Below are 26,188 nucleotides of genomic sequence, written 5' to 3' on the forward strand. Positions count from 1 at the left end.
AACCTAGGAGAGAAACGCCATCTGAAATACTCTTACCCTCAGGCCAATTCCAAAAGATGAACTGAGTCATCCTCAAGGCCAGCAGCGTAGCGCAGAACCCCACTAATCTCAACACTCATTATTCTAAACTATTTGCTTGATGGTGGAAGGAGAGCAGGAGCCAAAAACATGTACTTCACTTCAGATGGCTTTTAATGCAAGTGCTAAGGCACTGGACATTTAAAAACGTATAATCCTTTCCCAATTAAGTTTCAGAGTGGCAAGACCTTTTCTAGAGCAAAACTAACCTCATGGGCTCAGGAAAGCGCTGACTCATTAGATATTAGGGAAGAAACTGGTTAACTGGCTCTGCCAGGACCCAGATCATACAGTTTGGTGAATGCTCACTGGCCGGTACCTGGGTATTTTGGCCTCATTGCCCTCAATCTGCCACTCCGTCGTCTACGTTTTCGCACCTCCAGAGACAGTAGCTTCCTCTCATAAAGAGCAGCATGCAGCTTGGCCTTGGAATTCATGCTCTCCACCTTCAGTTCTGGTGCTCCTTCAGGATTCCCTCTGCAGGGGACACAACAGAGCAGGCGCGCCAGTCAGAAGTAGTCTTCCTTAAACTTAAATTAAGCTTCACTCAGGGTGACAGTGACTCGACTTCCTGCTGCCTCTGTCAAGGTGTAGGGCTCTCAGCTCCAGCACCGTATCTGCCTAGGTGCAGCCATGCTCGCCATCCTAATTAGGACCGATGTTCTGAAACTGTAACCAACTAAATGTTCTTATTTGTAAGAGTCGCCATGGTCAAAAAGCCTAAGTCATGTGTCTATCAGCGTCACACTCATGCCAGCCCCTCTACCTGGTGCTGGCACCCAGTGCTCTTTCTCTTTTGTCAATTTTCTCCTCTGTTTGCTTTGTTTAACTGCCTTACACCTTTTCTTCCTTTCTCACTTCTAGTTACTTTTACTAGTTACTCTACTCTGCTTTGTGTAGTTTCTTAAGGTAGACTCCAGGTCTGTGACTGCGGTCCTCAGAGTCCTCCCTCTGTTTCTTGCATGCTTTCTTCTGACTTTGAAGCCAGGAGTGTTTGCCTTACCATCCAGAGCAGGAGGATTGTAGGCACATCCACCGTGCCTAGCTCAGTGCACAGTTTGTAATGTAAGCACTTAACGCTACAAATATCCCTCAAGGCACCAGTTTAGCTTTATTTTTATTCTTAATTTTATTTGTTTTATTCTTTATTTTTATTATGAGTGATTTCAATATACCTTCTAATTTCCTCTGTGATATCCTTGACATGCATAGATTATTTAGAAATGTGTTGCTTCTAGCCCAAATATTTGAAGATTTTCCAAGAATATGATGGTATTATTTCAATTCTTTTAAATCTAGTAATGCTTCTTTCATACTCCAGCATATAATACCACAGTACACTTTTGTCTGTTTAATCCTCTATACTACCAAAATATTCACATGAATATTAATATATAATGACAGCTAAAAATTGGAGACCACGACACATTCATTTTAATAATTTTTTTTCTTTCTAGGTTTTGGAAACAGGGTTTCTACACTATAACCTAGCCTAATGAAAAAATAAGTATCTGAGGCTGATTGGGAACTCACCACAGCACTATGTTAGTTTCTTATGTACCAGGATTACATGACTAAGCCATGTAATGGCTCAAAAATGATCTTTTAAGTGCTCTTTTTGTCTAAGTTTTTTTTTTAGCTTCTTTTCTCTAACTTCTAAATTGATGGCAATATACCTAGGAAGTCTATTCCTTGACTGAATGCTAAAGAAAACTTACAAATTTGAACTTTCATTTGGAAATAAGCTATAAGCAATTAATTTTAGTCATGCCTAAAAAGGATACCATGACTTCCTTAAAAGTTAAATTTATGGCGCCAGGGTGTTGGTGGTGCACGCCTTTAATCCCAGAAGAGGTAGGCGGATCTCTGTGAGTTCGAGACTACAAGAGCTAGTTCCAGGACAGCCTCCAAAGACATAGAGAAACACTGTCTTGAAAAACAAAAACAAAAACCAAAAAAAAAAAAAAACCAAAAAGCTAAATTTATGCTTCAAAAAACCTGGGTGTGGCAGTGGGATTGCTGGTTGTGTAATGGCACTTCTGTATAAGCCTGGTAACCTGACTTCGATCCCCCAGAACCCATGTAAAGAAGGAAGAAGAGAACCAACTCCACAGAGGTGTCCTTTGACCTCCACACTTGTGCCATGGTAAAAGGACATCCCACACATCATACACACAGAGACAAACACACAGTAACTCAAGATATTGAGTGAAAAGGAAGTTTTAATTAACTCATAATGAAAAACAAAGTGAGATGCAAGTAGCTATGCTGTCTTTCTTATTACATTGCTTCTGAAAAGGACAGCACAGAGCAGGCACATGTAAATTGTTGAACTCTCTGTAACCTGCAGGCGTATAGGCCAAGATGTTTCTGTGGCAGCTGCCATCTTGACTTAGGCAAAGTCATGTTGGTTTTTCCTTTGGCTATTTTCTACTCTGTCCAAATGAAAAGCTACCTATGTGCTGACTTCCAGTAGGGTCAGCGATGTGCCTAATGTATACCAAAGCCACAAGAAAACCATGGAGCTAACATGGCAATAGTCTTAGTCTTACTGACACCCTGGTCTCTTTCACCCCACCAAGCAACAAATCTGTTACTGCCAGTTAAAATGATGTAATAAAGTTTTGATAAATTTAATCTTATATCCAGTTAATAATATGTGGCCACAGAATACTTTTTTAAAGAAAGCATTTACACATTGCTGCTAATCATGATGGGCCCAACTGAAAACAGTTATATAAGGCATATTTGGTCTGTGCAAGGCTGCACATGGCAGATGGCAGGAATGTCAACTTTCAAAAATTAGTTACCGTGTTCTTCCTGTCAGCAAGTTTCTTCTTGGGTTTCCCCTGTAGACGGAGAAAGGACAGCAGGGTTAGGGAGTACCACCCACACACTCACTGCAGGGTTCACACACTCAAGGACCACATTCACAAAGTCTTTATTGGTTACTCGGTATCTATGCAGGGCAATCTGGGGATTTTGGGGAGAAGCAGAACATCCTCAGAGAAAAGTAGACTATTGTGAGGCAGTATCATTTGAAAAATGGGGAATGGGCAAAGAAATTGCAGAGAAAAATGAGAACAATGACTTAATATTTGTCCACCTACTTATAAAGCAAATCACAATTACTCCTCATGACATAGTGAAGGCAGCTATTACCCCTGCTGTCATGTGCACATGTGTAAGAGCATGCATGTGTGTGCATGTACATGTATGTGTGTGGATGAGCAGGAGAGGATACGTCTACATTCTGTCCATAGTCAGGGCTTGGAAGGTCTACCCTGGAATTCAGGGCTTAGATCTGACCACAGAGCTTTCTGCTTTCATGAACTATTTCAGAATAGGAAACCAAGTTCCACTATAATGGGGCTCCAAAAAAACTGTTCATCAAAAATACTTTCCACAACTAAAGAAAAAAAAAAAGACTAAATGTCAACCATGCTTGTTAAACAGGCTTTTGCTTTTCCTTTACATATCCTTCTCATTCAATTTCCACACTTAACACTGGGGGTGCGGGGTGTTCCACAGTCTGACTCTTACTCCTTCCTATATCTAGCTTAGCACAATTTTATCACCATTTGTGATGGTTTGAATAGGAATGGTCCCCACAGAGTCCTGTGTTTAAATGCTTGACCCATAGGGAGTAGCACTATTAGGAGCTGTGGTCTTGTTGGAGTAGGTGAAGCCTTGTTGGAGGAAGTGTGTCACTACAAGGAGAAGTGGGCTTTGAGGTCTCATATATGCTCAAACTACACCCAGTACACAGTCTCTCCTTCTGCTGCCTGTGGATCAAGATGTAGAACTCTCAAGGTCCTTTTCCAGCACCAGATCTGCCTGTGTGCCGCCATGTTCCACAAGGATGATAATGAACTAAACCTCTGAAACTGTAAGCAAGCCCCAGTTAAATATTTTCCTTTATAAGAGTTTCCATGGTCATGGTGTCTCTTAACAGCAATAGAAACCCAAACTAAAACATCACATGTATCCACCACAAGATACTGGACAACTATATACTCACCATGAAGCTACCATTTTTGGCATTTCATTACTATGCATACTTCCTAGCCAATTCTCTTTCCATTAACTTATTCAATCAAATACTTTGTCATTTCAAAAGTGGCATGTTAATGGAGACACATAGTATATAAATTGTGGAATGTTTTAAAAGGCAAAAGTAATATAGATAATATTTTCAGAGAATCAAGAGAAAGAAGTTAAATTTTCATGAGGCTGCTTTGTTTATCTTTTCCTATACTTTCCTATTCTGCTAGTGTCCTGATAAGAGCAGTCCAGGAAACTCAGGATGACTAAAGCCCAGACAATGGTCATCTCTAGGGATCTATAATCATGGTCTCTAAGTACAATCCCATGGATAGCTTTTAATGAGTAACTCCACTTCCCTCCAGGGATGGGGCAAGGGCATAAATGTCACTTACAAGATCCCTCTGGGTTACTAATTTGCAGCCAGAGTTTTTTTAATCTATTGTCATACAATAGGACACTAAGTAAGATACTGTTTGCCAAAGCTGGTCAAATAGACAGGAAGAGTTGTGGGAAGGGATGGAAGGTGGAAAACCTGACCTAAAAGAAATGAATGAATAATCAGTTTGAAATTGACAATAACAATTTAATGTGTGAAGGAAACAATTCAGATTGAGAGACGAAATTTAGTAGAAGATGTGAGGATTTGAATGAACATATTTCATTTCTTTCAAAGCATATTTTTTTATACTGATAGGCTCTCCACACTGACAAAGATGAACGCAACAAAGCATCCACTCAAATGACAACAGGTGAAGTACACGTCAGTAACGGGGACTTGTAATCCAGTCCAGGAATATAATGCTGACTGAAGGACGAAAGACTTAGCTAGAGCTATTTAGGGATGAATGGAAGGTATCACAAGCAAAGGGAAGTCTGTAAAGATAAGGAGGTATAAAAAGTAAGGAAATGTGGCCTCATTGAACTGAGGTTGGTACGAATCCTGGAGATGATGCTTTAAAAGGTGGTCAGAATAGATCATAAAGGCATTTTTTGCTAAGTGGGGAAATTTGTTTTCTTAGTAGGAAGTAAGTTTATATCCAACAGTTGTTAGCTGAAACATACAGAAAGATTACAGAAATATGCTAACTTGCATGATGTAGTCTAATTATTATCCATATAAATTTAGGAAAATACACAATAATAGTTTTTGTTGTTTTAAAGACAAGGTATATATATCCCATCTAGCCTGGAAAGAAGGCTAGCTTTAACTCACCAGGATCCACCTGCCTCGACCTCCAGAGTGCTGGGATTAAAGGCATGCACCACCACATCCAGCACACTAATGGGTTATTATAACTCATTTTCAAAAGAAACTTCACTTTCTTCCTGTCACACTATTCTAAATGCTGGAGACACTGCTCACTGGTTGAAACCATGGTGGCTGGCAAGGCTGCGGCTGTTTTTACTAATGAATAAGATAAATATTTTGTTTTGTTTTTGGAGATACGGTCTCATTATGTAGCACTGGCTTCAAAATCTTGATCCTCCTGCCTCAGCTTCCCAAGTGCTGAGATTACAGGTGTATGACATCATGCCCATTCACATATACTATACATCACATTTCTCACTCCAAACAAAATGTTTCATAATTATGGCTAGGCTGGGTTTCCAACTGGCCTGCTGTGCCTTCTTTACCCCTCATGAAAAACCCAAGTGTGGAAAGATACAGAGTCAAGGATGGAGTTCATGTCAGTTCAGAAACAGAACAATAGATCTTTGAAGGAAACCTGTGCAAATGCCTATTTTAAGAAACTAGAGGATTACTTCTATACATGACCAGACAATCAAAGCTCACCGAATATATGCAGATACTTGACAGTAAGAAATAGATTTTTTAGTTGATAGCTTTTTACTTGATAGTAAAAAATTACTTTTCTAGGTGAGAAGAATGAATATGAAGAAGCTGAAAAGATCTCAAGACAAAAAGATTTGGAAAGACATACATGCATAAAACATGAAAGCTAGTCAAAAGCATGGGTAATTCCTGGATATGAAAGTCATACTTTCCCAAATAGGAAAGTAAACGTTGTGCCTCCTGTCTGTGATCATGGTAAATGAAAAACAGAGCTACAGACTACTTTAAGAGAGTTTTAGAATACAAAGTATAAGAAACCCTCAAGAAGTTAGGCATGGTAGCTCACATCTTAATTCCAGTTGGTAGGAGGTTGAAGCGGGCTCTAACATAAGCCCATCTCAAAGAAACGACAGAAAATAAATCTCCAGGGATACAAAGCTAAAATATGAAAGGAATAAAAAAGGAAATGGAGAATATAGCCAAAATGTGTCAGTAACTCCACAGAGAATCGGGAGAAAGGAGGCTATTCCCATTGAAAGATTTACAACTAGGCTGTGGGATACAAAGCCAGAGTACTGACAATCCTGCTGAAGGATCTGACATGCACAGATAAAGAAACCTTGACCGAGTTCTCAGTCCAAACTCCAGTTTGCATGCAAAGATCTGGGACTGTCTTCCATGCAAATCTAAGGATCATCAAAAGCCATGTGTGTGATTATTCAACACTATTTACCACAAATACACAGATTTGCAAAGTGCAAATCCAATTTCCTATGATAACCAAGAAACTGCAGATGGCTGAAGTCTAGGTATCTATTTTAAGACTTCCTCAGAAAACAAGACATATCATTAAAGAGAATCTCTTCAAACAACTAAGGTGCTTCATTAAAATTACCAATTACCGAGCTGTTGTACAATGTGGTTATACAGCATGGGCTACAAGCATCCAGAAGGGTAAATGGCCCTGGTAGCTGGGTCATCTGGATTCCAGCTTCTGCTAACATCAGTTCCCAACTCCCCTGGCATTGTGCTTACCAGCTGGCATGTGCACCTATGCGTTTAATTTGCCATTTATGAACCCCCCTTGTACTCTGAACCAGTAATACTTTTTTCTTGAGAACCAGATGATTCCACCATTGAAAACTGTGTCTAGAACATTCTTTACTCTCTGCTTTACACACTGCTGATGCAGTGTGACCAGCTGCACCACACTCCAGAGCTTTGCTGACATGATGAGCTGGCCTCTTAAATTGTGAGCCCAAGTAAACCCTTTCTACAGGGAGGGAGGAAGGGAGGGAGGGAGGGAGGGAGGGAGGGAGGGAGGGAGGGAGGGAGGGAGGGAGGGAGGGAGGGAGGGAGAGCAAACCGCATGCAAAAGGTGCTGAATAAGGATCTTCTTAAAAAAAAAAAAAAGAAGGGAAATGGGGCATCTGGTAAGACTGCTCAGAAGACTTTTATGACTTGTTGGCTTTTACAAATATAACAAAATGCTGAGAGCTGTTAATGCATGTTGGAAAATGAGCGATATACTGGATTTTGTAAAAGGCCTTTCTACCCCAGGACCTGCATGAAGACTTTGATAAAGCTACTACCCTTCTTTTACATATGCTTCTAACATTTAGCTGTGCAAATTCCTACCTGTCCTGGAACAGGCGTGTTGCCAGCATATAGTTCATGGAGGTTTTGTGTTCAAGGTAGGACCTGAAGGACAAAGAAAGAAAGCAAATTATCTCTTAAGTTTAGTTAAAGAGGAAAAAGACAGAAATAAAACCACAAATCAAGTACAAAATTGATAGAATATTTATATACCATTTCTAAAGTGCCAAATGAGGAGATGGTTGCTCAAAGTAACTGATAAACAATTAGAGTAAAAACAGGTAGAATAAAACAAAGAATAAGAAGAGGATTCAACTTAGAAAACAGAAGACAACATTCTCTTTTAGATTAATAAGAGGTGATGATATTCTACATTCAAAATGTCACTCTGGAAGGTAAAAAGAAAACTAGCCAAGAAATCACGCATAGACAAGGACAACAACAGGAAGTGGAGAGAGCTGCATCAAGGAGAGAAACAGGAGGCTTTCAGTTCAGCTGTCCCCAAAGCGGGAGCATCCAGTACTTCCACACTGCTTACTGCAGGGGACATGCATTTCTTCTTGCAAACTTTCAGAAACTGTATCACTCATTGATTCACATGTTCTCTGCACAGCTGTTGAATGTGATTTTGCAACACCAATTAGATAGGTCTCCTAGGAGCTTTCTCATCCCACATCTCCCACGAACCCTCTGCCTCTAAATGGAAACCTTCCTAGCATAATGGCTGCTCAAGTTTACCCTGTTGCACAAAGCCTTCCTTTATAGGAGCGCTCTTGAGTCTACAGGTTTCCTTGTCTGACTTGCTCTGTTCTTCCTGTCACATGCTGTCTCCAAGAACACTTCTTCCAGAAAAGCTGCATGATGCAATCCATTCCTAGATACATGCCCAGAAGACACATTCAAGAATGTCAGCAACATAGCTGTCTTTGACAGCTATGGACCAGAAAAGTCAAATGTCCATCAACAGAAGAATGTGAAATTAATAGCAGTTTCAAGCCACAGTTTCAAGGGGGAAAGGGTACTCTAAGGGAATGAGCTGTAGCTACATGAATCTTGGTAATGTGTTTAATGAAAAGAGCAAGATTACATGGAACATACACTTTCTGTCTGGAAAATGTTCAAAAGCAATGAAACAAAATTCTGCTTCTACGCATGAGAGGATAACTGCTACCGGCCCTGCTCCCTGGCACCAAAGTCAGAAAAGTGTACGAGATATAGAAACAACTGTTTTCAGACATTTAACAAATGGTGGCGCAGGGAGTGATTCTTATTAGTGAAAGGTAACAGAATTAAATCTTCCAGTTTCTCTGCCTTTCTTCCTACAGGCGATTTCCAGAGCATTCATAAAATGGAGGATCCAAGGGGAGTCCCACAGTCTCTCAGATGAAAAGACTAGATCAAAGCTATAAAAAGCATCTAGAATTTTCAGGGTAAGGTACTGAAGAGGAGCAGGCTATGTATGAGGGAAAAAATCCACAATAATGAGTTTTGAGGTGCATACCAATCTGCTCAAGCAGAAGGTAAAAGCCCTCCGGATTAAGCAAAAGGCAACAGTCAGAGTAAAGAACAAGCAAGACTAATGTACCTCAATACTGCCACAGTTCACAGGGGGCTGCAGATGGAGTTCCAGCTGCCAGACACGGGAATCTTCTGAAAGCTGGGTCACCACACAGACACCCCAACAGTGTCTTTTGACATAGATATATACTGGGCTTATATTAAAGGAACCCTAGCTTTGCAGGCTGGAAAAAGATTATGATCTACAAATAATTCAAATACCTCAACAAAAAACTTGAACAGGGCTTAAAGTGGGCAAGGAAATCTGAACAATGGATAGATAGAATTTAAATATATAGCATCTAATCAAAATCTACTGTACATGTGAATAGTGTATCCTGGAAACCAGTGGTTCTCAACAGGTGGGTTACGACCCCTTTGGGAGTCAAATGATCCTTCCACAGGAGTCACATATCAGATATGCTGCATATCAGATATTTACATTGTGAATCATAATAGCAGCAAAATTACAGTTATGAAGAAGCAACAAAATAATTTTATGGTTGGGGGGTCACATGAGGAACGATATTAAAGGGTCACAGCATTAGGAAACCACTGCCATAAGCTAAAGGAATGCCAGTCAATGGACTCAGAAGAGACAGACAGGAGTAAAAATAGTAATAGTAATAATAACAATAACAATAACAATAATAATTAAAAGCCAGGCGATGGTGGCGCACGCCTTCAATCCCACCACTCGGGAGGCAGAGGCAGGCAGATCTCTGAGTTCGAGGCTAGCCTGGTCCACAGGGCGAGTTCCAGGACAGCCTCCAAAACAATACAGAGAAACCCTGTCTTGAAAAACCAAAAATAATAATAACAATAATAATAATAATCAACATAATAATAAAAAAACCTAAAAAACTGGGAGGCAGAGGCAGATGGATCTCTAGGCTGGTCTACAGAGCAAATTCCAGGACAGTCAGAAATCGTGTCTCAAAAAAAAAAAAAAAAAAAGACAGATATTTACTCAAATTATTACAGTGCATGCACAAAATCTAAAAGAAATTTTAAAAGAGGGAAACAAGGCATAGAAAAAAGGAATTCTACATACAAAAAATGAATATTGGAAATAAAATGTTCACTAGAATTATTAGAAGTTAAGATGCTGCAGACAAATGAATACTAACTTTAAAACAAAAAAGAAAAAGAAAATTGACCTTAAATGCAAAAATAAATGGCCATGGCATACAACAGTCAAACAGATGAAAGCAGCCATAAAAAATAATCTTGGGGCTGTGGAGATGGCTAGTTGACAAAGTGCCTGTTGGGTAACTTGGGACCTGAGTATGGCTTCTTAGCAACCACATAAAGAGGAAGGGGCAGTGGTGCATATCTGTAACATCAGTGCTAAGTGTGTAAACACACCTGGAGTTCACTGTCCAGGCAGTCTGATCAAGCTTAAGAGCTCTATCAATGAGAGACCCTGTCTCAAATACAAACAAACAGGCCAGAGAGATGGTACAGTAGGTTAAGGCACTTGCCACTAAGATTGGTGGACCTGTGGTCTATCCTTGGGACCTAACTGCCAAAAAGACTCAATTCCTGCAAGACATCCTTTAATGTCCACACAACTTGTGCCACACACACAATCACTGTCCCCCGTGCCCTGTAATATATAAACAATATAAAATAAGGTGGAGAATGATCAAGAAAGATGCTTGGCATTGGTCTCTGGCCTCTGCATGCAGTTCTACACTACACACACACTTCACAAAACTACATCCACACCCTTAGAAAGAAGCTAAAGGAGGGGATAACACTTTGAGCAAAAGAATAAGCACACCAGGAGGCAACAAAAGACACTGCATAGTCCTCCTAAGAATAAGATGCCAGGAGACGACAACGAAAAACTTTTTTTTAAGTACTAGAGAAAATAGTGTCAATCTAGAATTTTATCTACAACTTGTCAAGAAAATCTTTCAAATGCTGAAACAAAAGCATCTGTACAGAAACGGAAGTGGACAACGTGTTGCCATTGGAGCTGTGCAGGACACATCTAACCCTGAAAGAGGAAGTTCTTCAGCTGGAAACACTGGGAAGACTACGGCAAACAACAATGTATGTATAAATGGAAGACTTAGTTTTCCTTACATTTTAACTGACTCTTCAAGCAAAAATAACAATGCAGTAACATGGGATTTAGAAGCAAAACTCAGACCAACAATAACACAAGAAGGATAGAAATGTATGGTTGTAAAGACCCTATTTTATAGATGACATAGTATATTATTTGAGGAGTACTTTGTAATAACAAAATAGATGGTCACTAGAGGAAAAACAGAGAGATAGGATAACTTATTAATCAAAAGATGACATGAATGACATAAACCAAGAAAAAAACCTAGATAAATAATTCAAAATATCAATGAAATGAGTTGTTTTCTTTAATTACTTGATGTAGTTTCTTTTTGCTTGATTTTAAATTTTATTTACTTTTCACAGCTTCATGCATATGCATAGTGTACTGTGATTATATCCATCCCCTGTTACCCTTTTATCCTCCAACCTTTCCCCCTGAAACCCTTCTTCTACCCAGCTAGCAGAGATGATTTTTTAAATTTTTATTAATTTATTCATTGTATTTTATGTATGTTTTACCTACATGTATGTATGTGCACCACACACGTGCTTGGTGCCCATGGAGGTCAGAAGAGGGCACTGGATCCCCTGGAACTGGAGTTACGGATGGTTGTGAGCCACCATGTGGGTGCTGGGAATTGAACCTGGGTCCTCTGTAAGAGCCACAAGTGCTCTTAACTGCAGAGTTATTTCTCCAGCCCCAAGATGATTTTTCTAAGATAATATCAATAAACCTTTAGTTAGAGTAATGAAAAAACAAAGAAGACTCAAATTTAAATTAAAAAAAGGAAAACAAAGCAGGATGAAAGGAGAAATCACACTGGTTAACAGAGATGCAAAGGGTCATGGCTGGGATATAGCTGTTGTTGGGAGTCTCTACCTAGCGGGAGCATGCACACAGCTCTGGACTCCATCTCCAGCAGCATATAAACTGGGCCTAGTGGCTCAAACCTGTAATTCCAGCACTCAGGAGGTAGAAGTTCAAGGTCATCCTTGGGTATATAGCAAGTTTTAGGCCAGCTTGGATATATGAGACCCTGCCTCAGAAAAACGGGGTGAGTGGGGATGTTGAAACTGGAGAAATGGCCAGCAATTAAAAGCACTTACAGAGGACCCCTGATTGGGTCCTAGCACCCACATCAGGCAGCCCAGAATGACCTGTAACTCCAGTTTTAGGGCCGGGATCCAGAGCCCTCCTTCAGCCTCTGCAGGGAGCCACATTCACACGCACAAACCCATACAGAAGCACACAAACACGTATTGCTCTAGATCCTAAGGGTAAGAAACGATTAAAGAACAATTCATGCTAATAAACCTGATAATCTAGAGAAAATGAATAAGGTCCTGTGTACATACAACATACTAAGATTTAATATGAGCAAATAAAAATATGAACAGATGAATAAAAATATGAACAGAAGAATAAAATATGGAAATAATGAAGTCTTCAGTTAAAAAGAAGAAGAGGAGGAGGAGGAAGCTGCTACTGCTGTCACCACCTAGGTTCTGGCATCTGTACTAATATCAGATCTCAAACAATTACCAAAAAAAAAAAAAAAAACAAAAAAAAAACAAGAGAGGGAAAAAAATCAGAGAAGAGAATACTTCTAAACTCCTTATATAAGGTCAACATTGTCCTAATGTCAAAACCAGACAAGGATGGGCAGAAAGATGGATGAAAAGAGGAGAGGGGCAGAGCAAGAGAGGGAGGGAGGGAGGGAGGGAGGGAGGGAGGGAGGGAGGGAGGGAGGGAGGGAGGGAGGGAGGGGGAGAAGGGGAGCAAGGGAGGAAATGCAAAAATCCTCAACACACTGAAGTCAAAGCATATTTAAAAAAAAAAAACTAAATGAAGGGCGTTGGTGGCGCACGCCTTTAATCCCAGCACTTGGGAGGCAGAGGCAGGCAGATCTCTGTGAGTTCGAGGCCAGCCTGGTCTACAGAGTGAGTTCCACGACAGCCTCCAAAACAATACAGAGAAACCCTGTCTCGAAAAACAAAACAAACAAACAAACAAAAAACCACTAAAAAGACTTAAGCACCTAAGACTCATCCCAAGAATGCAAAGATGGCCCTGAGTGCTATACCCCAAGTGCACCAAAGAAACCAAAGAAAAACAGAGACAAAAGATTAAATGAGCCTGGCATTGGTGTTGCACGCCTTTAATCCCAGCACTTGGGAGGCAGAGGCAGGCGGATCTCTGTTAGTTTGAGACCAGCCTGGTCTACAGAGCGAGTTCCAGAACAGGCTCCAAAACAACACAGAGAAACCCTGTCTCAAAAAGCCAAAAAAAAAAAAAAAAAAAAAAGGATTAAACTAGCTAGCAAGGATGCAGAAAAAGAGAAGGAACCCTTTAGATGCATTGCTGGGAATGTAAACTGTCACTATGGAAACCGGCATAAAAATTCCTCAAAAATTAACAATAAGAACTACTGTGTGATCCAGCAAGAGATACCTGTATTTTCATATTTATGAAAACACTGTAAATGTATATAGAGTCAATTTAATTATTCTATCCAGAGTGGAATGGATGAAGAAAAACGTGTTTCCTACACAGTAAAATATTGTTATATCTTAGAAAGGGCAAAATCTAGTCATCTTCAACAACATAGATGAACCTGGAGGTCATAAATGTGGATGAAGTAAGTCAGGCATAGAAAAACAAATCTGTATTATTTACTCCTATGCAGAACCCACACAGAAGTCTAACATCATACTTAGAGAGCAGAGCAGTGAGAACAAGAGACTTTTAGAGTTAGGAAGTAAAGTTAGCAGATCTACTATGTAGCATGGTGACCATGGGTAATAATATTCTTGCAAAGTGGGAGGCATTTTAGGTGTTTCTACCACCAAAAGTAACCATGAGATTAGTCATTCTAACCTCTAAACATCATTTGTTTAGAAACATTGTTAGAAAGATAAAATCAGTTATGTTTTTAATTTTTAAATTGTAAGACAAAAGTCTCCTGGTGGTGGTACATGCCTTTGATCTCAGCACTCAGGAGGCAGAAGCAGGTGGATCTCTGTGAGTTTGAGGCCAGCCTGGTCTGTAAACAGACTTACAGGACATCCTGTCTCAAGAAACAAACAAACAAACAAAAATTGTAAGACAAAGCAATAGAAAAATACTAGTCACAAGAAAAAGGAGAAGTAATTAAGGCACATTAAGTAAACTTCAGAATAAATAGAGTAGATAGACAGACAGACAGACAGGTCTCATTATGAGGAACAAAGAATTTTTCTTAACAGGGAAGAAGCCTGTTTCTCATGGAGATACAGCCTGAAGGTGCCCTCAACAATAGTGTTCGAGAACACAGCAAAATGGACAGAACCAAAAGGAAATGGTGTCACTAAGGACAGCTGTAAACTTCCAGACAGAATCTCAACAATTGATAGGAGGGGTAAAGATGGCTGAGTTAAGAGCACAGACCCTATGGCCTGATATACCTTCCTGATGCAGTCCATCCAGTCACAGGTCAAACACCCTTTCAACATACACTTTCCATGTGCCACAATGAGTCATATAAGAAATTTCAGTAAATTCTAAGACTCGAGTTTTACAAATTATATTCTCTGACCTCAACAGAAGTAAACTGAAAAATCAGTTACTAAAAGAAATAACCCCAAATATTTTAAAAACAAATATGCTTTTAAATAACTTAAAAAGCAAATGAACAGGGAAATGAAAAAATATTTTAAATAGATAAAAACAAAACACAACAATCAAAATGTGTGGGGTGTCACTAAAGAGGAACCTACCCTGAAGTTTATACACTCAATACTTAGTTCAAAACATATTACAGACCTCATATGCAGGCTAAATTAACAAAACTTCCTATTAGAAACACAAGAGAAAAGGGCTTTGCACCACAGAAAGTGGCAAATATTTCATAGAAAAGAAATACAATAGCTAAGCTTTAACAAAAGCCATTCTTATAAAAATGAACAAACTAGTCACAGACTTGGAGGAAATACTATATAGACACATGTGTACATGCATATATACATGTATATACACACATCTCCAAGAAAGGAATTGTAGCAAACATATCAAAGTCTTTTGTAACACAGTAATAAAAAGAAGTACCAACAGAGGTAATATACCCAGTATTGTTAACCCTCTTAGAAAAACATTCAACCACAGAGATGCACTAGTTTGCCTAATTTGAAAAAGCACAGTGACACTAAGTGATGGTAAGGAAGGAAACCAACTAGAGCTTTCCAACATCTTGGATAAAAATGTAAAAGCATATCACCACTGGTCAATGCCTTATCAAATTCTACTCTAGAAATGAAATTTTAAGGGTACACAAGGCCCAGCCCTTGAACACCCACAGGGGTTTTCTTCACAGCAGCCAGACAATGGACATACCTCGTCCATGGTAGGAGAATGAATAAAAATACTGTGACAGAGTCACACAATCAAACAGTACACAGGAATAAATAATGGATTATTGGTTCATATGACAACATGCAGGGACCTCAAAAATACTGTATTAAAAAAAAGAAGCCAAGTGTAGAAACTACGTAGTGATTGACTCCACATGTATAAGTGCGCCTGGGAAACATGCTCTGCTGATGACTGAAGTCTGAGATTACAGAGGAGGGAAGCTGCCGTGGATCATATAGGACTTATGGAAGTGTCCTGTGCAATAGTTGTGGAGCAGTTACATTGGGGTTTAATTTGCCAAAAACCATCATCAAAATGCATACTTACAGGGGAGGCATTGTACTTGTTGTCTGGAAACTAGAACTAAGTGCTTATCAGAAATGAGATTATTTAGGCACATACAGTGAGAACAAATAAGTTTTCAAATCAAGATGATGAAAAACATAAAATTAAGTACAGAGAACTGGTTAGGAGGGAGACAAGGGATTAAAGATGGGGAGGGAGGGCTGGAGAGATGGCTCAGAGGTTAAGAGCACTAACTGTTATTCCAGAGGTCCTGAGTTCAGTTTCAGCGCCCACATCAAGCAGGCAACTCACAACTGTCTGTCACAACAGTCCCTGAGAATCCAATGTCTCTGGCTCACGAGACCATTTGTAGTCACACACACACAGCTACATGTATACCTATACATGTAATCGGAACTAATGAAAATGAATCTTAAAAAGGGGGGAAGGTAACTTCAATACATAAGTGGGTTGATTACCATTGATGGTCATATTTTTGGATTTATTGATATTGGTGGTTTGTCTTTTTTCCCACTCTCTGAAGTCTGGGTCTTAAGGAGCCCAGGGAGGCCTCGAACTCACTATGCAGCAGAGGATGAATTTGAACCTCTTGCCTCTACCTCCTGAATATGGAAATTATAAGCATGTATCATCATGCCTGATTTGTGGATTAATTATTATTTTAAATAAGGTAAGAAAGGTACCAAATTAGAAGCAATAACCCAGAGTCACAATCAAGCTAACTTTGCAGACTTGAGGTATAACTTTAGGAGAAAAAAAAAGGCAGTCACCTCACCCATATATTTCCCATGTCTCAGATGTAGGAAATATGCGGATAAATCCTCCTCTCCGGTCATTCTCTTCCTTTACCCTCCGTAAAACTTTGATCTAGGTAGAGGAAGAAAGAACGGAATAAGATAAAAGAGTACCTGCTTTGAAACCTGAAATCCACGTGGCTATAAGACAAAGGCAGAGTTACAAATAAAAAAACGACAAATACATGTGTGGAATAATCAATGACATTTAGAATGTGCTCTGGGGAGAAATTTCTCCTATCTAGAATCTTTCTGTTCAGAGAAAGACATGAATTTCTTGTCATTTATATTACGAATCCCTCACTCATTTGCACTAAACCCTGTGTTAACCCACAAAGGCCTGAAATAAAATAATCTTTACCTCCTCCATCGACAGACCAAGCACAGAACCGCCTAACTTCCCTGGTACCTTCTCCCGGGCCGAGGCCACAAGGTTTTTCATTTCTGCGTCACTGGCAGAGAGTGGACGGGAACGCTAAGAAAATAAAGCAAGGTAGAAGGTAGTAAGTTCCATTACTTTTCTCTCGCTCCCCCCTCAGCACCAGCATTTTTCAGAACTGGAGATGCTCAAATCTACAGCCCAGTTTCTAGAATTAATCACTTAGTCCACAATCCCAGAAAGCAGAAAAAAAAAAAAAACCTAGTGAACTACAAGTCAAGAAGAGAAAGAGCAGAAACAGAGCAATGCCGAAGGTCTTCTCAGTGTGAAGCCAAGTCTAGGTTTAAGGTATAGCCAATATTTCTGGCTATCCCCCACAGAAATGAGACTGTGTATTTATTCTAGTAAATACTGACATTCTCTTCGGCACTGAGAGAGGAGAGTTGGGAGACCTGAGACAAGAAAGCAAGGAATACTCTTTGCTTTCATGCCACACCAGGAAAGGCTGGTGCTCTGGGATGTTTTAGAGACTGAAGAACTCCCTCCCTTTCTTCATCCTTAGACTTAGACAAGGTCGTATTCGAGGGGCCTTAGTCTAACAGAATTAGTGCCGCCTTATTCACCCTCATGGGCTCTCCCTGATGTGTGCAAACAGCTGTGCTTTGAGAAGGCAATGAAATGTCTGCTGCCTACAAAGCAAGGCTTTAGAAGGAATCCTACCTTGCTGGATTCTTGGTCTTTTTTGTTTTGTTTTGGTTTTTGATTTTTCAAGACAGGGCTTCTGGTATAGTCTGGTCTATCCTAGAACTTGATTTGTAGAATGGGCTGGCCTTGAACTCACAGAGACCCCCTGCCTCCTGAGCACTGGAATTAAAAGTGTACACCACCACTGCCCCACATAGAATCTTGTTCTTAAACATCCCTGGGTCTAGAACTATAAGAAACAAATTTTCTGCTAAGTCACCAAGTGACATATGGTACACAAACCATGGATGGCTTTCCTTTGAACACAGGAAACTAATTATACATACATCTGTAACTAGCATAGGAATTATACAAACTAGATTTTATCATAGACAAAACTCCATGATAAGCTACCTATATAATGAAAGATTATGAAATCAGAAGTTATTTGTCTAGCTTTTACTATGGCATCTTCAACATCTAGAGAAATAAATCAATAAATATTTATTTTACAAGTGATAGCCATTCTGGGATATAGCCCTAATGTGTTCAGAATTTAAAACCACAGAATAATTCTGGGAAGCATTTTAATTCCCTTCAGTCTCTAGGAATAAAGTGAACAGTAGTATGTACCAGAATCTGCCTGTAGAACGGAGAGGGTAGATTCAGACAGGAATACATCACTTTTCTAAGTTTTTAAAGTGTTGAGGATTATCTAATAAAGAAGAACTGAAACAGTAAAGGAACGACTTGAGGACTCTTCTCATCCCCACACTACTTACTGTTTGAAGAAACAAGCAAACATCTAGCTCACATGTGCGTACATAGTTCCCATCCTACAGCCACATAAAGCCACTGGCAAAGAGTCTTCCAAACTCAAGAGGCTGTGCTGTCTGATCCTAAGGGTACCTTACTAGCTACTGTAATGTTGGGGGAGTTCGCGGATGGAACCCCGGGCCTTTGCATGTACTACAGGTACACCCCAGTCCTTGACAGGGTTGCCTGACTATCGTAGAAGAAGCAAGGCTCCAATGAACCAAGAGCCCACTATCTCTGGGAGACGATGAGTGATGTATGCCAGCAGGTGCACAGATAAATTTTAAACTGACAATTAGCGTCTAAGTAAGAATCTGCCATGAAACATGCACCAGAGCAATCACGTGATTGTGGACACAGCTATGGATCTAGATTCTACCCAGGGAAGAAATGATTACGATTTACCCCAGCATCACTGAGGAGGAACCAACTGAATACAAAAATGCAAAGGACCATGTACCAACACTCAAACAGTAAGAAGCAGGTGCTGATTCCAAAATTTTTCGGACAGTCTAAAGAAGGCTGGCAAAATACTGACAAAATGGAGACTCAGAAAAAAAGGTGAATACCATGAATGATAGCAGAATTGAAGGGCAGGAAATACGAGACAAGAGCAAATGTAAATAATAAGAATCTACAAGTTTGGCCGGCGGTGGTGGCACACGCCTTTAATCCCAGCACTTGGGAGGCAGAGGCAGGCAGATCTCTGTGAGTTCGAGGCCAGCCTGGTCTACAAGAGTTAGTTTCAGGACAGTATCCAAAGCCACAGAGAAACCTTGTCTCAACCCCCCCCAAAAAAAAAGAATCTATAAGTTTAAATACAAAGTTTGGAGCTCAACAGTAAAAGGAAGTTAGAAATAGTTCAGCTCACACGTGCTGTGACTGGCTATCAAGAAATAAAAGGTCTTTGGATTTTACAGATGTATGAGAAAATTTAATACACTATTTATTCTAAATTTAATTTCCAGTCAGGGAGTTATTGCCGTAATATGATAAATATAATATATAGCAAAAAATTGTGATTAAAAATGTAACTAGAACATCATTTAAGTGGAAACAAATCAAAAAGTATCAAAAAAGTGTATCTAGAGTCTTTAATAATGTCTGGAAAGACAATAAATAAATAAAACATCTGTGGATGATGACATGTGCAAAATATAACTATGAGTTGATGACCATGAAAGTAATTCCAGATATGGATGATGGATGTAAAAAACTCTGAAGACCACTTGGAAGTGTGAAGGAAACTAGGCCTTCTGGTTATAAACCACATGGAGACACTAGCATAAATATTCTGCTGCTGTTTTATACTTTCTTTCTCACAAGAATTTCACACGTGCATGCATTTGTCCCGTTTCGCAGATGTGGGCCCTGAGTCCCAGAGATTCCAGGAACCTTCCTGAGGTCTAACAGCTAGGTATTGGCAGGGATTGAACGTGAATCCAGGTTCCTCCCATTCTAAAGTTTACCTGCTGTCCATAGCACCATCACAATTTTCCAAATTTGAACTACAGACATTCAAGGGATGAAATAATGCAGATGGAGACAGCAGAGTAAAAAGAAAAGACACAAAGCAAACAATACCAGATTCTTCATAATGCGACAGCCACATAGAAGGTCTGTAGGCTCAGAGATGCCTTCTCTTTCCTCCCTATCTTCATCTCACTTTAGCTTTGACAGGAAATTAGGGAAGACACTGAGGGCTTCATTTCCAGAAAAACCATGGCAAAAGAGGTAAAGTTAAGGAACACATTTATAAAGCTGGCTTGACAAAGCCAGGAACGTTTTGCATCATATAGACAAGTTCAGATATATAACTATAGAGTGACCTTGCTCAGGAAAAAGACAAGACAAAACAAGACAATAAAAGGATCCTAAGTAACGCAAGCAGAGGAGCTACATGTATAGGAATTGACATGACACGTGGAAATTAAGATTAGAATTATACATAAAGACACTGAGAGCAAACCAGCAGGCCATGCAATGGTCTCAATGCTCTTGTCATATGGATTAATTAGTTCAAGGGCTATTTAGAATGTAGGCCCATTTGGCTGGTCGGTCAGTTTTGATTTTTATTATGGACAGCAGATAATATTTAGATGATTACTAAATATGAAACATTACATTCTGCAAAAGTTTTAATTCTTTCATCATGTCACCAAATACACATTACAGAAGCATAAGAAGCAGTTACCAAACACGCCACTAGACACCCTGAGAACTTGTCTTTGCCATGTAAATGACTTTATTGGGAGCAGGAGTTCAGGAAGCTGCCATTCAGGCCTCCAGCTTACCACTACCTGCACCAGAGAAGACAACAGTTAGGACAACTGCAAAGAGCTCCCTGCAGAACATCAGCTTGGAAAACCTGTGCCTCTGACAGAGTCACGGGGTGACCTCCAACTTAACCCACAGCAAGAAAACCTGAGCAACACACAAGAAAGTGGCAGCCAATTTCAAAATTCCTTGTAGGGACAGTAAAGGAGCAAAGGCTGATTGTGTCAGAAAAATATGCCTTATTTTAAAAGTCACATCTAATTACCGCAGGTTTCTAAATTCAGTTACAAATCACTACACATATCAGGTACCATCTGTGAAAAAATGCAAGGAAGCCCAACACTCAATGTGAAAGGGTGTGAATGCTAAGCAGCTGGAGTAGTAGGCTTCCTAAGACACTTGGATCAGAGAAAATTCCTTTGTGAATGTTAATATTTTTGTTCCAGAATATTTTGGGCAATCATTTCAATCCAACTGTCTTTACCACAACATAGTCACTCTGGGGAACTAGAATAAGCCATTGCATCCTCTGTTCTCATGATCCATAACCAAAAAGTCACTGGTGCGTTTCTCTCCACGCATTCTGTTTTGTGTTTTCAAATCATACAAAGGTACAATATATGTATATTTAAAGGCCAAAGCTAAAAGGCTCTCTGAGAAATGGGAATTAAATTTGAGTCTAGTCTCCAAATGACCCAGAACTTACCTGTGTGAATTTTAATGACTGAACCTATGCAGATACTGGATACTATGAGAGATTAAAAAAAATGGAATAAAGCTGTACCTTCTCCTAAAAGGCCTACGGCTCTCCATTTCCTGCATCTAAGACATTGAAAAGCACAGACCACATGCAAGAGCCCTGCCTGCCCTTGGTTGAAAAGTGAGAGTGTTTCTCTTCAGTACTGTTGTCTTGCTATTCTTTATGTTCCAACTTCAACTTCTCACTACTGTTAGATACTGAAGACCCTGAGTGAACTAGCCTGCCTGACAACCCTGCTTCATACAGTGCACAGAGCTCCACTGTAGGTCTTTCTGCATCTATCCCCAAGGCTGCTTATGGATGACATCATGCCACTGCCCCTCAGTAAGCAGAACAAATGGTGGGTACTTTTCTGATGATTGGCACAGAATTGCCAATGAAACAGGCAAGCTAAGAAACAGAGTCCACTCTTTCAGGATTAGAATACTGCTACCCCTAGAAGAAAAGCCTGTCAGAAATCATATCAAAACTGTGAGAAACATTCACAGCTCTAAGTGTGCAGCTCGGTCATAGGATGCTTGCAGAGAACAATTAGCACAGGAATGCAACTGCCAAAGATTCCCCACTATACCTAAGTTAATAATTCTCAACCTTTCTTACTAAAATGACAGAAATCCCTTTGATCTGTGATGGTGCTCTTGAGCAAGTATGACACCGATGTCTAGTTGTATTTCTAAGCTGAGACAATACCTCTTTCAAGACGGCACACCATGTTCCACAACACACCACCACCCAGGGCATCAACCCAGAGCAGGGCTGACAGCAGGGCAGCCAGGGACCCACTCCAGCTCAAAGACATGCTCGTTTTGGCTTGTAGTGCTTTTTTAGTTTTGTTTTGAACAAGCAAATTGTCCACATTAAAAACAAACAAACAAAACAACAACAACACAAAAATCATTTCTGATTTCTCTTGACAAGAGGCTCACGCTGGGGCATGGAAGCGATCATCTAGAGCACACTCCTCAGTCTGCTACCCCTGATGGGAGGCCTCCATCCTCAGTTAGCCGGCATATCACTGTGCTGAGGCTGCCTACTGTCCCTCATGTTACCGGCCTGCAGGCCTGAGAAGTATGTGACTGTGAAAAGCCTGTCAGTGTGAGGGTTTCTGGCACAGCACCACTCTCAGTGAGATCCATGAGCAGATGGAGGGGGAGGAATGGAGGGAGGACGTGGAGGAAACGAGTAATGAAAAGGAGAGGAGGGGCAGATGAGAAAGGGAGAGGGAGAGAAGGAGAAGCTATTAATAGTACTTACAGTGTAGGGAGAAGCACAGGACAATTTAAAACCCACAATCAATGAACGCAAAAGAATGCAATGAAAAAGAAGGAAATTGTGGTGTCCTTATCCTATCTTTAAGGACACTAGAGGTCCTCAGAGATAGGCTGGATTATAAAAACTCCAAAGCTTGAGCAGGCCAGGGAATCAAACGGGATGGGCAGAGAGGAGACTGGCAGAGCTTCACGTAAGAAGAAACACTAAGTGGTGGTGCTCAAGCTTGCAGACTGATGACACCACTGAACGAGCAGACCCAAACCCAGAGTGCACAGAGACCACTGAAGGTCCAGTCCAAGAGGATCGAGGACACACTGTTTCAATGGAGCGTCTTTACAAAACTCGTCTGAAGATTAGAAAAGGTCTAGTCATGCTGAAGAAGTGGCAGGCCCCACTCTGCTCTGTTGATGAGCATGTCCATCTGAGGGGAGGAACAGTGAGTTTGGAAGAGAGAAGGAAGGCAGAAGAAAATCAAGGAGGAAGTGTGTTGGAAAGCCTCACAGACCAGCCACTGATGAACGTATCGAGATTCTCCTGCCCTAAGTGCCCTCCCAACCACAGTACTTCAGCTTCCTCACTTCCTCACGGCCACGCCCCAGCAAGCCTTCTCTGGGCTTCATGCGCCTCCATTTGCTTACCTGAGGTTTCTGAAAAGGGTTCCGTCTGGAAGACTCAAAGGTGGGATAAATTGACCGGTTGGATGAGCGCTGGGAAGGATCTTGGCACACAAACCCTGGGTGAGGAATGAGCAATAATAGGAGATGCCCTTTTCTCAGAAGTCAGCCTGTTTGACTTGGTTCAAGTACCTTTAAACTCATGATAATAAGGGAAGCAGACTCAGGAGCTGACTAGAATCCCAAGACAGAGACCTGGCTTTGGTTAAGTCTCAAACAAATGGACAAGTCATCTTTATGAAACACATACTTGTTCATAAAGGAAAAGACTGTTGGTTTTTTTAACATAACTTTCTGGATGACAGCTAGGGGAAAAAAGTTTTTACTAGAAGAATTCAATAGCAACAGTATTATCATATCCTGTTATAACCTACTGGGAAGACAGAAGATGGCCTACTTCTAATTTCTGCAGTGGGCTTTGTGATTATCTACAGCTTAAAAACATGCTTTGTTGCCAGGTGGTGGTGGCACATGCCTCTGATCCCATGCCCTTGGGAGGCAGAGGAAGGTGGATCTATGTGAGGTCAAGGCCAGCCTAGTCTACAGAGTTGAATCCCAGGATAGGCTCCAAAGCTACACAGAGAAACCCTGTCTCAAAAAACAAAAACAAAATGTTTTGTTATAACTGTTTTTCTAGAAAAGGAATATATAATTAGCATTTTTGCACTGATAGTCTTATTATTTTATTATTATAGTTATTATTTTTGGTTTTTCAAAATGGGGTTTCTCTGTGTAGCCTTGTAGCTGTCCAGGAACTCACTCTGTAGACCTGGCAAACCTTGAGCTCAGAGATTCCCCTGCCTCTGCCTCCTGAGTACTAGGGTTGAAGGTGTGCACCACCACTGCCTAGCTCTAATTAATTATTTTAATACTCAACTGTAAAGTAATTATCCTAGGTCATGATTCTCAAGAAGGAAAACAGGGATTTTGGCCTAAATCATAGATTATATGGTTTTTATAATATTGGTAAATTGTATGCATCCCTGTAAAAATAGGAAGATTTTTTTTCTCCATAATTTTTCTAATAAAAAAAAAGAAACAGAATTTCTACTAGTTTCACTTCTTTTCTAAAAGAACTAGGCTCTCAACCAAAAAGGAGAACTCGGTAATCCACAGGCCCAGAGAGGTTAGGTAACAAGAAGGCTCAAAGGGGGATACTAGGATCTCTCTAGGAAGGAGAAAAAGAGATTTTGTGGGTGGATTATGGGTGTGTGGGGATGGGAACATGAGGGATTAGGTGAAGGGGGTTGGGGAGCACTGAAAGAGATGACTGGAAAGTGGGGAGGGGGTAGGGAGCACCAGAAAACCAGTGCAAGGGAAACTCCCAGGAATCTACAAGGATGACTCCAGCTAAGACTCCTAGCAAAATGGATACATAGCCTGAACTCGCCATCTCCTGTGACCAGGCAAGACTTGTAGTGGAGGGTAAGGGTAACCAACTAATGACTGGTCCAGCCTGAGACCCGTGCCACGAGAGTAAGCCCACCCTTGACACTGCCTGGAACACTAGGACCCAGAGGCTGAATAATGCAGAGATCTAGGATAGAGCCTAACACCACTGGAGGAAAAATAATGTCAGTATAATGATGCCTAATGATATTCTGCTATACTCATAGATTGGTGTCCAGCCCAACTGTCATCAGAGAGACTTCATCCAGCAACTGATAGAAACAGATGCAGAGACCCACAGCCAAACATTAGCCAGAGCTCAGGGAATCCTGCTGAAAGAGGGAGGAAGGTTTATAGGAGCCAGAGGGGTCAGGGACATCACGAGAAAAACCCACATAATCAATTAACTGTGCTCGTAGAAGCTCACAGTGTCTGAACTAACACCCAGGGAGCCTGTAAGGGACTGACCTAGGCCCTCTGCAGGGACAGTTATGGGACAGGTATGCAGCTTGATCTTCTTGTGGGACTGCTAACAGTGGGAGCAGGGGCTGTCTCTGACTCTTTGTGGGACCCTATTCCTCATACAGGTTGCCCTGACCAGACTTAATACAAAGGAAGGTGCTTAGTCTTACTGCAATTTGATATGTCATCTTCGTTGCTGTCCATGAGAGACCTGCCCTTTTCTGAACAGAAACAGAGAAGAGTGGATTGGGGGGAGGGTGTTGCAGAGGGGAGGTGGTAGGGAGGGACTGGGAGGAGAGGAGGGGGAAACTATGATGAAGGAAGGAAGGAAGGAAGGAAGGAAGGAAGGAAGGAAGGAAGGAAGGAAGGAAGGAAAGAAGGGAATCACTAAGTTTTATAGCATCTGTTGGTACAAGTACTACATCAAATGGATTTCATTGTGTCTTTTTCGAGAAATTTTAAAACCCAATAATAAATCCACATCATACCCACCTGACTGCCCATCTCCATTTCAAAGATCTGGCTTATCTACTTAAATGGGATTTCTTTCTCAGGCTGCTTTGGCTATAATACTGCAGAAGGGATCATGCTGAAGCCATGAGAGACTGTCTAAGAGAAATACAGAGACTGTCTAGGAGAAATACAGCTGATCTCCTTTGTAATAGGGCTTCTTCAGTGGGTTTCACTTTCCCAGCTCGGAGAAAAATATACTCTCTGCGGATCTTTGCTTAATTCTTTGCCTCAGCTCATAATTCCCAGGCCCCAGGTCTCAGCCTTAGTTGTGGTTCAGCCCCGGGACAGGATGGAGCCAGGGGGAGTAGAAACATATAAAC

General features: G+C 40.7%; 1 protein-coding gene across 20 annotated transcripts in view; it reads right to left on the minus strand.

Moving 5' to 3' along the window:
* Positions 1-26,188, minus strand: part of Ttll5 (tubulin tyrosine ligase like 5) — a 234,662-nt gene that overhangs the window by 142,750 nt on the left and 65,724 nt on the right. For 14 of the 20 annotated variants that reach the window (XM_040742715.1, XM_040742718.1, XM_040742723.1 and 11 more), the window contains 6 exons: positions 23,469-23,563; positions 17,004-17,117; positions 16,624-16,715; positions 7,559-7,621; positions 2,889-2,927; positions 398-555 (listed from right to left, as the gene is read on the minus strand). In XM_040742715.1, the coding sequence (XP_040598649.1) occupies positions 398-555; positions 2,889-2,927; positions 7,559-7,621; positions 16,624-16,715; positions 17,004-17,117; positions 23,469-23,563 (561 nt within the window). Of the gene's footprint in view, positions 1-397; positions 556-2,888; positions 2,928-7,558; positions 7,622-11,678; positions 11,698-16,618; positions 16,716-17,003; positions 17,118-23,468; positions 23,564-26,188 lie in introns of those variants that run through there. The other 6 variants (XM_040742720.1, XM_040742719.1, XM_040742731.1 and 3 more) reach the window with 5 other exon arrangements.

Source organism: Mesocricetus auratus, unplaced genomic scaffold, assembly GCF_017639785.1.
Source record: "Mesocricetus auratus isolate SY011 unplaced genomic scaffold, BCM_Maur_2.0 Super-Scaffold_15014, whole genome shotgun sequence".
Lineage (NCBI taxonomy): Eukaryota > Metazoa > Chordata > Mammalia > Rodentia > Cricetidae > Mesocricetus > Mesocricetus auratus.